The 14,206-nt window shown below is 44.6% G+C and overlaps 1 protein-coding gene across 3 annotated transcripts in view; it reads left to right on the top strand.

The window, feature by feature from the left end:
- Window positions 1–14,206, top strand: part of OPRK1 (opioid receptor kappa 1) — a 30,624-nt gene that overhangs the window by 3,243 nt on the left and 13,175 nt on the right. For 2 of the 3 annotated variants that reach the window (XM_023248439.2, XM_045049874.1), the window contains one exon: window positions 12,488–12,840. In XM_023248439.2, coding sequence (XP_023104207.1) covers window positions 12,488–12,840 — 353 coding nt within the window. Of the gene's footprint in view, window positions 1–5,792; window positions 7,216–12,487; window positions 12,841–14,206 lie in introns of those variants that run through there. The other variant, XM_019822660.3, reaches the window with a different exon arrangement.

Here is a 14,206-nt window from a genome sequence, read left to right as displayed (position 1 = left end):
AGACGGGGTTTAGATGCTTGGATGTCAGGACAGGTACGGGTCTGAAATGGCCAGCTCAGACCTGGGGAGAAAGTTAGGGTTGTGGAAAAAGGCTTGGATTGTTTTTTAGACCCGTCTGACAAATAGCTTTCCCACCTTGGGTACCTGAACTGTTGCCCAGTATCCTCTGAATGTATCGGAAGCTTCGAGGTTTTCGTCATGTCTTAGTACCAACTGCCTTAACTGCTTCATGTGAGGGCACGGTAACTTGTCACCGTGAGCACCTTAAAACGAAGCACCCCAGCCTCCCTTCTCGCCAGGCTTTCTGGTTTGTGGCCCTGGGGTGGGAGGTTCTTACCTTGGCCCTGGATCTACGTCTTTGGCTTCTGCTGACCCTTTGGGTGTGCCCACGGGCGTGGCGCTTGGGATCCTAACCCTGTGTGCTCTCCCCCGCCTCCTGTGTCCCTCACCTGCAGGGCACGCCCCGATGCCCACCCACACCCGGGTCTCGCCAGGCGGTCTCACCTGGGACATCTTAAACTGCCATCCTCCCACAACTTCCACGCATACGGCTGTCTCCCCCCGTAGCAGACAGGACCAAAACTTAAGGGTCTGCCAGGCCGGTAAAGCTGCCTACTTCGTGTGCGTTATTTCGTTTAATCTTGATGAAATAAGCTGACTGAAGTGGCACCTTGCTAACTGTGGAGCCAGCCTGACCCAGGTCCTTCCTGCGCTTTATTTAGTCCGCTGCTCAGCTCAGTTCCTGCTGTACCATCCTGGAAACCCGTGGATGCCTTCTGGCCCGGCAGCCCTTCGTTTGCTCCCAGACTCTTTCTTCTGGCCTCACCCGGACCTTGTGAGGCATCAGTCCAACCTCCCTTGCCAATACACTCAACTGCCTTGCCTTCTTGTCCTGCCTCTGTCTTCCACCAAAGCTTCACCCTGGATCAAGCCACGACCTTGTCTTCCTGATTCCTCTACACAGCTAATTGAATTCTGCTGAATAAAGTCACTGTTACCTTTGCCAAGGCCAGGTCGCCACCTTCAAGTGTATCTGACCCCAAGTCTGCCTGGTTTTTCTGTGTCTCTTTCCTCTTTCCAGAAAGAGCCAATTCCCTTTCCCATTTCTCACTTAAAAAAAAAAAAACCCAAAAAAACACCCAACCCTAATTTAATTAATACTAATGCCTAAGCCCTCTCCCCGACCATAATTCTTCGTGGTCAAGGGAATGGTCTGATCCAGTTGTGCACCGTGACTCTAGAATCCAGCTTCTGGGAGCACTTTTCCTACGTATGTGTTTCGGCAGCCGCCCTCCCCTCATTCCTTGCCATCTCAGTGGAGACGTTTCCTGCTTTCTGTCCAGGGTAATTCCCTGCCCCTGTGAGCTGAATCTCCTCACCTCCTGCTCTTCTGGAGTCTCTGCTGTGTCAGGGATCTCCTTCCTACGCTATCTGTAATCTCTCCACTGATTTTGTCTCCTAAGCATCGGGACATCCTCAAACCTCTGTCATCTTACAGGTAATCAATGTCCATGACCCTCCTACTTTTCTGGGCTCCCTTAGCTAATGGCTTCTCATCTCCTGTGTGTTGTAGGTAAGCTTCTTGGAGGGATAATCCCTCTTGCTCATTTCTTTGTCTGCCATCCATTCCTCAGCCCAGGACACTCGGGTTCCCTCCCTGACGCTCTTTTACCAAAGTTAGAGCATCATCATGTTTCCGATGCTCATTTTAGGCTGGCTGTCCCCTAACTTCTGTGGAGTTTTTTTTTTAAGTTTATTTATTTGTTTGGAGAGAGAGAGAGAGGGAGAGAGAGAGTGAGGGCACAAGCACACTGGGGAGGGGCAGAGAGAAAGGGAGAGAGAGAATCCCAAGCAGGCTCTGTGCTGACAACTGTGGGGCTCCATCCCATGAACGGTGAGATCATGACCTGAACTGAAATTGAGAGTCGGACACGTAACCAACTGAGCCACCCAGGCACGCCATTCTGGGGAGATTTGGCCCCTATGCCCGTCGCGTTCTCAGATAGCACCCTGTCCTTGACTCCCTGCCACGCCTTCTGGGTTTCTCTTGTCTGCATCACGGACCCCTCTTCCTCTCAATTGGTCGTATTTTCCAGAGCCTTCTCGGAGCTTCTGTCCTCACTTTGCATACTCTCTGTATTAGTCAGGAATCAACCAGAACAGCAGAACCAGTAGGAGAGTACATGTGAAGAGATTCGTTGTAAGGAATTGGGTTACGTGACTGTGGGGCTGGCTGGCTGAGCAAGTCTGGAACCCGTAGGGCAGGTGTCAGGAGAGGCAGGCTGCTGGCCCCAGGTGGAACTTCCTTCTCAGGGCACTAGGACCTTCATGACAAAGTGCCACCCATGACTGGGTGGTTTAAACAATAGAACTTGTTTTCTCACAGGGAGGACAGAAGTCTGAGGTCAAGGTGCTGGCCGGGCTGATTTCTTTGGAGACCTCTCTCCTTGGCTTGTACATGGCCCTTTTCTCCCTGTGTCCTCACAGGGTCTTATGTCATGTGTATCTGTGTCCTAATCTCCTCTGATACAGACGCTAGCCATATTGGATTAGTGCCCACCCTCACATCCCATTTTTACCTTGATTTTACCTCACTTTGCCTCTTTAAAGGCCCTGTCTTCAAATACAGTCACATTCTTAGGTACCGGGGTTAAGACTTGACTGCGTATATCTGAGGGGACACGGTTCCACCTTAAACACTGCCTGTCCCCTCTCCGTGCCCCTTAAGAAAACACCCTCCTCAAGCTTCGATTTCTATGATAGTTTTGTATATACGTTCTCTTTTGTTGAATTTAAAGAAAAGTTTTACTCTTGCGAAGGTCTGCATCTTGCTGAGTAAAACGTAAGGACAAACAAGGGAAAAAGTATTAGGGCAAAAATAGAAGGAATCAAAATTGCTTGTTCCTTGGTCTTAAGGTTTGCCTTTTTCTTTTCTCATGAGTTTTCCTTGCTTCATTGCTACCACAATAAAGACCTGTAGGGTGTCAATCCTCTGCTACCTTTGCCCCGAGAGTAGAAGACTTTTGCGTCCCTACGGTTCAACCTGGGCAGTGTTGAAGTGTCCTAAAAGGACATTTGTAAGGGCTTGGGAAAACAAAACAAAACAAAACAAAACAAAAACCAAATCAAAACAACCAACCAAACAACAACAACCAACAACAACAACCAGAACCACAAAAATATTCTGGAGATGGTTCTATTTCCTGAACTCAAATTTCTTCTCCAAAGGCAGCCAACCCACCCAAGCTTGCTGGGCACACAGGTTGTTCTTTTTACAAAGGCACCTGTTTTCTTGCTCATAACTTGGGGGACATAGTGTTTCCTCCCCAAGCCACTGACAGGAGTCCCACTGCGCCGAGACCGTCTTAGGTTACGTGGCATATGCTGACTCAGGTCACCCCTGAGTTCATCTGGGCCCCATGGTTGAACTTGGGTCAGTCCCAGAAAAGGGTGTGGCTGTCACCAAAGTGGGGAGGTATGAGAAGTGAGGCGACCCAGTCAGAGTGCTGCCGTGCCTGCCTCTTTTCCATCCATCGCTGCAGTTATATGTACACATATTCCAGATTTTCTCAGATGTCACCATAGCCTACCTTGGATAATATCGCCAGACTACACCTGGAGAGGCGTTGAAGACAAGGCAGAGACTTGTGGGTATAATTAACCTTGTGCTGCCCCCTGTCTGACATCAGCCTTACCTCAGGCTTTGATTGAAAAATATGTTCTAGTTTATCCTGAGCCCTCTCTTGGAATCAGCATTAAACGTTTCCTTTCAAGTAAGCCTAGTAAAGATCGGTCCAGAAGTCATTTTCAAAAGTGCCCATCTTGCATTTCTCGGAGTAATTATTACGTGACAACCTCTTAAAAGAGAGAATCGGTTTCGTTGCAATTGGTGATATGGATTAGCAAAATGGAATTAGTTTCTTCCCTGTGGAACGTGATTGTAGCCGAAATCCGAATCCCTGTGGACGGCGGCAGGGATCAGAGACTAACCAGCTGCCCCTCCTCCCGAATACAAAAGAAAAAGAAAGAAAGAAAACCAAGCTGGTCATCAGCTATCCAGGTCCTAACGTTTAGCAGACTCCAGGCACAATTGTACTCTTCAAAATCACTTCCTGTTTCTGTTGACTTTATGAGTCTTTACAATTTTCCGTGGTGACAGTCTTATAGTTGGTTTTAGGAGGGACTTCTTTCTGGCTGGGAGGTGTTTGCTCCTCTCCATTAATCACTCGGCTGTATCTCTTGAGCAGCAGTATCTCGGTGGGAACTGTGCAGCTGGCACCTTCTTTACTGCAGGTTAACTTCCAGAAGCACTCAATTCCTCTTGCCCCCGGGGGATGCGGGTGGGGGGCTCCGGCCTCAGTGCAAAAATGTTAAAATTGTGTGGCTGCAGGGCAGTCTTCTCTCCTTTTCTCTAAGGTTCGGCTTATGTGGTTTGAGTGGTGCAAATAATGCCGGCTCAAAACTGTATTAACAAAAGATTTATTTATCCCCCCACAGAAAATCAGCCAATTTCTGTTTCTTTCTTTGGAGGGGATGCCAGCTTATGTCTGAGATAAAGAAAATTTACGTAAGAGAGTAGATTATAGGAGTAGGGATAATATCGTAAAAGGCTTGTGTGTGTGTGTGTGTGTGTGTGTGTGTACGTGTGTGCGTATTTTTATTTAAATGCTTACCTCCTTCCCTGGTCCAGCAGGCCAGACTTTAGATGAAAGAGGAGAAAAGCAGAAAGCATGTGATGACTATGTGATGAATTCAGAGATCCCAAAGGAACTGATCCAAAGGTGGGGAGGGAAGCTTTCAGATTAACAATGGCTAGAGTTCTGAGCGAGCATTTTCTTTAACAATGGGAACGATTTTCTCAGTATTAACTCGTTTAACTTCACCAGGTGCTAAACTCTCTTCACCTAGTGAAGGGGGTGTTTCCTTCTGGTAGAGGACAGAGCGGGAGGGTAGTCTTCTCTCCTTTCTACCAGCATCCTGTGGCTTACTTTAGCTATGTCAGTTTTCCGTATATATAAAATTGGAAAAAGTCATTTGAGATATCTGTATACTTCTGAGTATCCAGAGAGCTGACGATTGGTACACGTCAGTCGTCTGAGGTTTGTAGTTTTCTACTGGACATTGTTAGGCATGGTAGTGCACAGCTGGATACACTAGACCATTCGTTCTGGGAGTCAAGGCCATGCCAACAGAGAATGAGCAGGTCCAGGGCACCAGCTATTGTAGTGAAATCACCACTCTGCATTCTCCCACCACCCGCATGGACAGCCTTGCCGGCCATGCAACATGACAGATGCCCACCATTCCAGCTGTATCTCACTGCCAGCGTGGTCACTGAGGTGGTGACAGTCGTGGGACGCAGGGACACAGTCTGCTCCACTGTACTCCCTATAGCTTTTGCTCTTTGCACATGGGTGAGTAATTCTGGGGAACTGAAGGGGCGTGACCATCTACATGAATCCGTGTGAGTCTATGAATTCACATAGCGAATTCACATAGTGACTATGTCAATATCGTGAGTATATTCAATTGCAGAGTCAGATCATCGGAGCAAGTGACTGAATTTCCCTTCCTTCCCTTAAATATCAATAGGCTGTTACCCCTGAGGAAAGAACCATAATTTCAATAGTAAGTAATCCAAAAAGATGTCGGGTAGCCAATTAATTTCATCGGGATGAACTGAAAGTCATCTGGAGAATTCACGGGGCAAACTCCTTGTGTTTTCAAATTAACTCTTCTGAAAATTCACATTGGTAAAGCCATCATTTGTGATCATTTAAAACATAAAATCTGGAATGCTCTAAATCTGGAAAACGAATAAGTCATGCTCGTTGGCCACATAGAGAAGAGAGTGTCAAAACACGTCTCTCATTGTGCTAGTCTTCCGCTGTTGGTTTCACAGGACTGTCCAGAGAAATGTCCTTCTCCTGAGCCTGGTGTGTTGGGGGTCTTGAGACCCTAGTGCCTACAGCCCCAGGGTTGTAATATGGCGGCCAGCTTCCTGTGGGTCAGGAGCCATTGGTTCACCAGACCAAACAGCCATTCTTCAAGTGCATTCTGTTGGCCCTTAGGTGTCTGCCGTAGTAAAGGGGTCTATTCAGAAAAATGACCACTCGGGTGTTTGTTTCATTCTGTTGGCGCTGTGGTTTCATGGCTACTCAGAAGGCTCAGCTCTTACTTCCCACTGTCTCACTCGTTTGTGGTCTGAGGCAAGCCATTTACATCCTCTTTACTGTTTCCTCACCCAAACAATGGGTATTGCTTGTGGAAAAAGTCCAACACGATAAAGTACCCCACAGCCTTTGTCCAGAGGGGGGCATGCTAATGTTCTGTATTCATGTCGCCTGAATCATGCCCCATTTGCTCATCTCAAAGGTTTTTATTATTATTATTATTATTATTATTATTATTATTTTTACCCTCATGATGCTTACTTAACCACACTTACCAGAATGTTTTCCAATCTTGAGCTGCTGGAAGAAGCAGAATTCACAGAACCACATGATTTCTCTGATAAAATCTCTGCCTCCTGGAGAAACTTTGGAATGACAGCTCCGGCTTCCTTTACTCATGAGGTGTGCACTCCACGAACCCCTGAGAAACAGCGAAGCGCAAGATCCTGTCCAGGTCTTCTCTTCTTTAAAATGTGCCCCGATCTCTTCCCCACACACTGATCCTTCCCTTCCGTCTGTCCCTCTAGTGCCTGTGGTAATTTTTGACTCCATTGGTTGAAAACCTCCCCGGGGGCGCGGTCTGTATATTGAGTCTTTCAGTCACGCTCAATGGCCAGTATGTTGCTGGGTATGGAGCACTTAAAAATGTGTTGAAATAATGAAACGATAAAGACAGGGGAGGAAGCTTGACTCTAACAAGAGAGAAGAGAGGGTGTGTGTATTGTCAGCGTGGGGGGCAATTGTAGGTAAGAGCTAAAAATGCCTGGAATCCACAAAATGGAAAACCTGTGTGTGTATTTAAAGATGGATGATGATTACCCATCAAGATCCTGGATGTATTATGCTGTCGCAAAGCTAAAAAAAGAGCTCCTGATTGAAGAAGCATCATTTAAATTTCAATTCAAACAGCACTTGGGCAGTGTACCTCAACAGGAAGGGATGCTGCTTAACCCAAATATGGGCTCTTCTGCCCGTATATTGTCAGAGCACAGGAGGCGCATGGGAAGGACGAGGAACCGTCCTATGACTGCTGTGTTGCAAGGTCAGTGTTCCTCCCGCTCGTGCCTCATTTTTCTCACGGCAGGTGCCGCGCTCTCCCAGAACCCCCGCCTGGTGACGCTGCTTCCTGATGGCTCAGCACAAAACCCTGTTCGTGTATGACTGCCAATCTAAGAGCACCTCCCCCCCCCAATTCTCTGTAGGGCACTACGGTAGGAAGGTCTTGAGTTAATGTGTGCTGGGGAGCATTTCTTACTCCCGGAGACACGTTGTGCCGCTTTGCCAGGCGATGGCTTTCTTCATGGCCCGACCCGTGTCCCTTATCGTCATCTCCAGGCTTGTAACATTGGCAAGTGTCGCAGGGACAGCCCACAGACTTTGCTCGTTTCGTGCCATATGCTCCTGTGGGGCGTAAGCTAAAAAGTGCAACCGCTCACCGCCAGCCCCCCTCCAGCTTCTCCAGACGAGCCAAAAACTTCCCACCCAGATGGTGCCATTTTACTCGAAATACTCGCAAATTTTTGTAAAGCAGTGTGGAGGAAATGGAACATAATTTCATATCTTCTCATAGTAAGAAAGCTTACTCAACCCCCCCCCCCCGCCCCGCCCCTCCCAGGGACATCTGATTGAAAGGACTAACTACTCTCTCCATTTGATGAAACACAAACAATCCCCGAGTCCTCAACCAGACCGCCTTTGACCACGAGGGTCTTATCGCGCTGTCCCAGGATCCAGTCGGGTAACGTGCCTGAAGGACCATCAGCAAATCCTCGTTGAACTCGTAGTTTATTCGCTACTCAGAATTATACCTGTCAGTTCTCCCTTTCGGTGTGGTAAATGAGATCATGACCTGAGCCGAAATCAAGAGTCCTACAGCTCAACCAGCTGAGCCACCCAGGCGCCCCTTGCAATACCTTTTACAACCATATGACCTTGAGAAATGCACGGAAGTCTGGTGATTCTCAGTGGCCTCAGCTGTAGAATAGGGTTACTGATGCCTGCCACGTGGAGCTGGGGTGAGGACTGAGTGGGGTGCATCTGTGGGACGTACAGCAGAGTCTGATGCAGGGAGTGTTTGAAATAAGTGGGTATCGAGACTGTCATCGTTAACATGAACCAGTTGGAAACCAGAGTGATGCGGTGACATCAGCATGCTGGCAGATACGGGGTTGTCCATGGCAGGAGGGCACAGGACCTTCTCTAGGTCTCTGGTAGGTGTCACCCCCGGGGGTGACAGTGGTAGCTCCCACGTCAATGGTCTGAGAAAAGCTTGTTTCTCAGGGAGCAAGGACTTTTGCTTCGACGAGTCTAGTTAAAATTTTGTGTAATTTGTAGACATTTCTGTTATAGGTGCTCATCTCTCTTCTTCTGAGATCTGATGACCAGATCTGAATTCTTTAGAAGCTCAAGGCTTAAGCAATTTCATACATTTACTCGTTGAAAGTCTTTTTGGAAGACTTAAGAGCAAATCACTCATCTTTTGTGATTTCGTGATTGCTTAAAGGTGCACGTTATATTTTCTGTGTCGGCTTTTTGTTTACATTCTAGGTAGTTAGCATATAGTATAATGTTAGTTTCAGGAGCAGCATTTAGTGATTCATCGCTTATGTACATCACTCATTGCTCATCACAACAAGTGCCCTCTTTAATACCCACCACCCATCCAGCCCAACCCCCACCCACCTCGCCTCCAGCAGCCCTCAGTTTGTTCTCTATAGTTACGAGTCTCTTATGGTTTGCCCCCCTCTCTCATGTTTTTCCTCCGCCTGTATTCATCTGTTTTGTTTCTTAAATTCCACATATGAGTGGAATCATATGGCGTCTGTCTTTCTCTGACTTACCTCACTTAGCATAATGCATTCTGGTTCCATCCATGTCAGTGCAAATGGCAGGGTTTCGTTCTTTTTGATGGCTGAGTAATATTCCACCGTGTCTTCCACTTCTTTATCCACTCATCAGTCAGTGGACATTTGGGCCCTTTCCATAATTTGGTGGTTACTGGTAAGGACATGTTACATTTTTATCATAACTCCTTTTTCATTCCATTCATACTCTTCCAGCGTATAAGGTCACAGGCATCATTTTTACTATTATCTTTTGTGTTCAAGCTAAACCATGGCTCTGACGAAAAACTAGGCTCCTCTCTTCTGGTCGTAACTGGTGGCTTCCACATGCGTAAAAGAGGGAGAGGAGGTGAAGACCATGGAGTAAATTAGACATATTCTCCGGAGCAGGGGCAGTCCGTAGTTATCTCAGGAGCTCTTTAAGATAAGCATTATATTCCTCATTTTAGAGTTGAGAATCCAAAGCCCAGGTTTTAGTGACATGTCCAAAATCTAACAGTTGGAGGGAAACATAAGGACCAGAACCCAGGTCGACCCAACTGTGTAAGGCAGGGGACGTCCGTCTAACTTCATAAAGTAAGAGGAGAGTATCAAGGTCACTAAATCCGAGAGCAGAAGTTAAAGGCACTGCTTGCTAAAATCTTTGTTCATATCAGGGATTTGTGGGGGGGAAAATGGAAAGAATAGGAGGTCGGCCTGTAAGATGCGCTTTTCAAACATAAAACCGCATCTTAAAGAAGACAGTATTTGAACAGATACTATTTCCGTCTTGCTCCCTTGAAACATTTGTTCTGTCTCAGCAAGTGGACCTTCCCTAGTTACCTGTGCCTTTATGAAGCCTAAGCCCTGAGCATTGGTCATACACATTTAATCACTTTCTAGAACTTACAGGCCACTTAGTAATATTTGAGTGAAAACTGTAAAGGGAAAATATGACGTATTTTAAAGTAAACTCCTCGTTCTCCAGATTAAAGCACCGCTTAGATGGCAGAGCATGAAAATGGAAACCAACAGCTCCTGACTCTGGCCGTCTTGACCGTGCCTTCATCCAAGCACTGACAGGCCATTTCCTAGCAAGAAGAGGAGAGACCAGGGGAGGATTGGGGGGGGGGGGAGGGTGGGGGGACGATGAGAATGAAGTATGATCCTGTGTGTCACACGTTTTGAGCCAGGTCATCTACTGCCTTTATGGCCATTTGATTTTATTATCTTTATGTAACAGGAACTGAAACTCAGGAAAGTTTTACACTGAGCCCAGACGCAGGATGATCTGACTTCACAGAAGACCACTCTGCCTCCCAGGAGAGCCCCGGCTGTTCTGTCACTACACGTTAAAAGACATTTCTTATGTGGATATTTATGTGTTGAGAGACACCCTGGCAGTGATCAGTAACTGTTGATTTTGATTTTGTAGCCAAAGCAGTTCTCCATAAGACACCTCCTTACAAATGCCCTTCAATGAAAGCCAAAGCCATAACATTAAGAAAGTACATGGGGCATGGCTGAATTACTTATGATAAGGTCTGCAAATCGGACGTGTGTGGAAAGTAATTAACATGGATTTCCCCTATGTATCTTAGCCTTTGGCCTCTGAAAACCTGCCGATAGCATTTGGAACATTTCCTGCCCTGTAGATCCCCGAGGGAGTGTTCTCTAAGTAAAACAATCCTTTTAATTCCGTTTCAGTTGAAAATGGAGTTGTTCTAAACTTCGTGTTATGATGGAAAGAATCATTTGGGCTTAAAGGCAATCTTTCCGACCTGCTTTGAAAATTACTGTCCCCTCAGTTGGAAGAGGAAGCAACTTATGTGCTTTAAAAATCTCTCAAGATGAGAGTAAAGAAAAACTGAGTTATTTCTCACCTACTGTGCTAGATTACATCGAGTGCCATGATGTGTATAAAGAAGAGCTCAGTCTGCTTTATGTACATAATGCATTTAAGACGAAAAAACTAGTGGCACACTGGCAAACAAAATCAACAGACTTAGTTATGTTTTAGCCATTAAGATGGAAAGTATTTTATTTATTTATTTATTTATTTATGATTTAAATTTATTTATTTATTTATGATTTAAATCCAAGTTAGTTAATATATAGTGTAATAATGATTTCAGGAATAGAATTTAGTGATTCATCACTTACATATAACACTCAGTGCTCATCCCAAAATTGAATGTTATTTTCAAAGTGAAAACTGGAGAGAGGGTACTGTTGGTGGGAATGCACACTGGTGCAGCTCCTCTGGAAAACAGTGTGGAGGTTCCTCAAGAAACTAAAAATAGAACTATCCTACGATCCAGCAATTGCATAATTAAGTATCTACCCAAAGGGTACAAAAATACAGATTTGAAGGAGTACATGTACCCCAATGTTTATAGCAACATTATCAACAGTAACCAAACTATGGAAAGAGCCCAAATGTCCATCGACTGATGAATGGATAAAGAAGATGTGGTATATGTGTGTGTGTGTGTGTGTGTGTGTGTGTGTGTGTGTATATGTATATATATACATATATACATAAAATAGAATATATATAACTATATATAAATTTTTATTTATATTTATATAAAATAGAATATATATAATAGAATATATATATAAAATAGAATATATATATATATATATATATACACACACATACATAATAGAATATTACTCAGCCATCAAAAAGAATGAAATCTTGCCATTTGCAGTGATGTGGATGGAGCTAGAATGTATTCTGCTAGACGAAATAAGTCAATCAGAGGAAGACAAACACCATATATTTCACTCATATGTGGAATTTAAGAGACAAAACATACATGGGGGAAAAAGGGAAGAGAAGGAAACAAACCACAAGAGACTCTTAATGATAGCAAACTATGGGTTGACAGAGGGAGGTGGGTGGGAGATGGGCTAGATGGGTGAGGGGAGGGCACTTGGGATGAGCACTGAGTGTTGTATGTAAGTGATGAATCACTGAATTCTACAACTGAAACCAGTATTGTATTGTATGTTAACTAAAATTTAAATAAACTAAAATTAAATTTAAAAAAGAAGACCATTTTGGATTTTCAAGAGACATAATCACAATGACGGATTTCTCAAAATGACCCCGAGGAAAAGTTGAGTAAGTTTTATCTTTGTTTTATTCAGGGAAAGGGAAAAGATAAATTATGTAAAAAATGCTTAAGGCCAAGCAGCTCCAGGGTTAAAATGAATTGCCAGTCACAAAATAAAGACCTGGATTATACACAAGTCTGTCCAAAAGATCTATACGTGTATTCATCTATTTATGTATGCTATCCTTTGCCTTTTTTAAATTTAATTGTATTTTGAACACAGCACGAGAATAAAAGCTAGGTAAAGTCAGAGACTTTTGCCCATTGTTTTCTACTACTCCTAATGTCTAGAACAGTCCTTTTGCATATTAGACACCTGGATTTGACGTGAAGATGAAGAGAAATGACCTTGTTTCTTGTCTTTTAGATACACAAAGATGAAGACAGCAACCAACATTTATATATTTAACCTGGCGTTGGCAGATGCTTTAGTTACTACGACCATGCCCTTCCAGAGCACCGTCTATCTGATGAATTCCTGGCCATTTGGGGATGTGCTGTGCAAGATTGTCATTTCCATTGACTACTATAACATGTTTACCAGCATATTCACCTTGACCATGATGAGTGTGGACCGATACATTGCTGTGTGCCACCCCGTCAAGGCTTTGGACTTTCGCACACCCATGAAAGCAAAGATCATCAACATCTGTATTTGGCTCTTATCGTCGTCTGTCGGCATATCCGCGATAGTCCTTGGAGGGACCAAAGTCAGGGAAGGTAAGGACCATCATTGTCACCTCATTTGCAAAAACCTTACTTCTAATGATGTAAACTCCTGACGTGCAAGTGAGTAGGACACACAGCTAGGGGAAAAACCAAAAGCCAGTGGAAATACTATGCCTAAATCCACGGAAGATGAGAAACACAACCATGTGTGCTGTCCGTATCTACAGATAGGAGAGGATAAAGACATTACCCAGATACAGATGCCCAGCCTATCTGCTATTCTGGAAGTGCTTATCAGAATCTGGAGGAGTGGGGATGAAACAGGGAACCACAGGCATGTGGATTTTTAGAATACAATTACATTGCATCCTGGCGATTCTAAGATACACCTACTCACTCCTCTTCTCTCTCCCCAAAAGAGGACCCTAAATCATTAGACATCTATGCTGGCTCTTTACTCTTTTTCTTTAGGCGTTGATCTTCGCGTCCCTATCATAATAGCTTCATCTAGCTGTAAGCCATTCAAAATCGGGTTCACAGATGGAGGATAGCACACATCAGCAAAACTTAGATTTTGGACATTTTAGTTCTCACCCAATGCAAACAGGACACTTGATGTTTCCCCGGTATTTCTAAGATGGTGGTTCTAACGCCTGGGTACTTTAGAAAATACAGTTGATCCTTGAACCATGTTGGGGGGGGGGCACCAGCCCCATGCAGTTAAAAATCTATGTCTGACTTTTGATTCCCCAAAACTTAACTACTACTAATAGTCTACTATTGACCCAGAAGCCTTACTGATAACATAAATAGTCAACTAACATGTTTTGTTAACTGATAACATAACTGATAACATAAATAGTCAACTAACATGTTCCTATGCTATATTCTTAGGATAAAGTAAGCTAGAGAAAAGAAGATGTTATTAAGAAAATCATAAGGTGGAGAAAATACAATTATAGTACTGTACTGTATTTAGAAAAAAAAAATCTGTGTATAAGTGCACCTGTGCAGTTCAAACCCCTGTTGTTCAAGGGTCATCTGAACTAATGCCCGGGTCTCACCTCTGGAGGGTCTCTGGGTTAATTGACCTGAGGTACCGTCTGGGGGTCAAGATTTTTTAGATGGCCCCAGATGACTCTGACCTGTAGCCTGGGTGAGAATTGCTGCTGGGGAAGTTTTGCTTAGAGATTCCTTGGGAAGAAGGGAGCAGAACCATCACTTTGGACTTTATAAATGCTATTTACTGCTGTAGCAGTTCTCTAAATGTTCTAGTTTATTAGGGAGGCTCATGATACCTGGGGATACAGACAGTTGAATACGTGTAGTGGGGGGCTTGCCAGATCAAAGAAAGGGCAGGTGCTAAAATCATAGCTTACGTGGCATAGTCCACATTAAAAAAATTTTTTTTGAATGT

The sequence above is a fragment of the Felis catus genome, chromosome F2 (genome assembly GCF_018350175.1).
Source record: "Felis catus isolate Fca126 chromosome F2, F.catus_Fca126_mat1.0, whole genome shotgun sequence".
Classification (NCBI taxonomy): domain Eukaryota; kingdom Metazoa; phylum Chordata; class Mammalia; order Carnivora; family Felidae; genus Felis; species Felis catus.
Note: the sequence above shows the minus strand (reverse complement) of the source record. Positions and strands in the feature narration are given on the sequence as shown.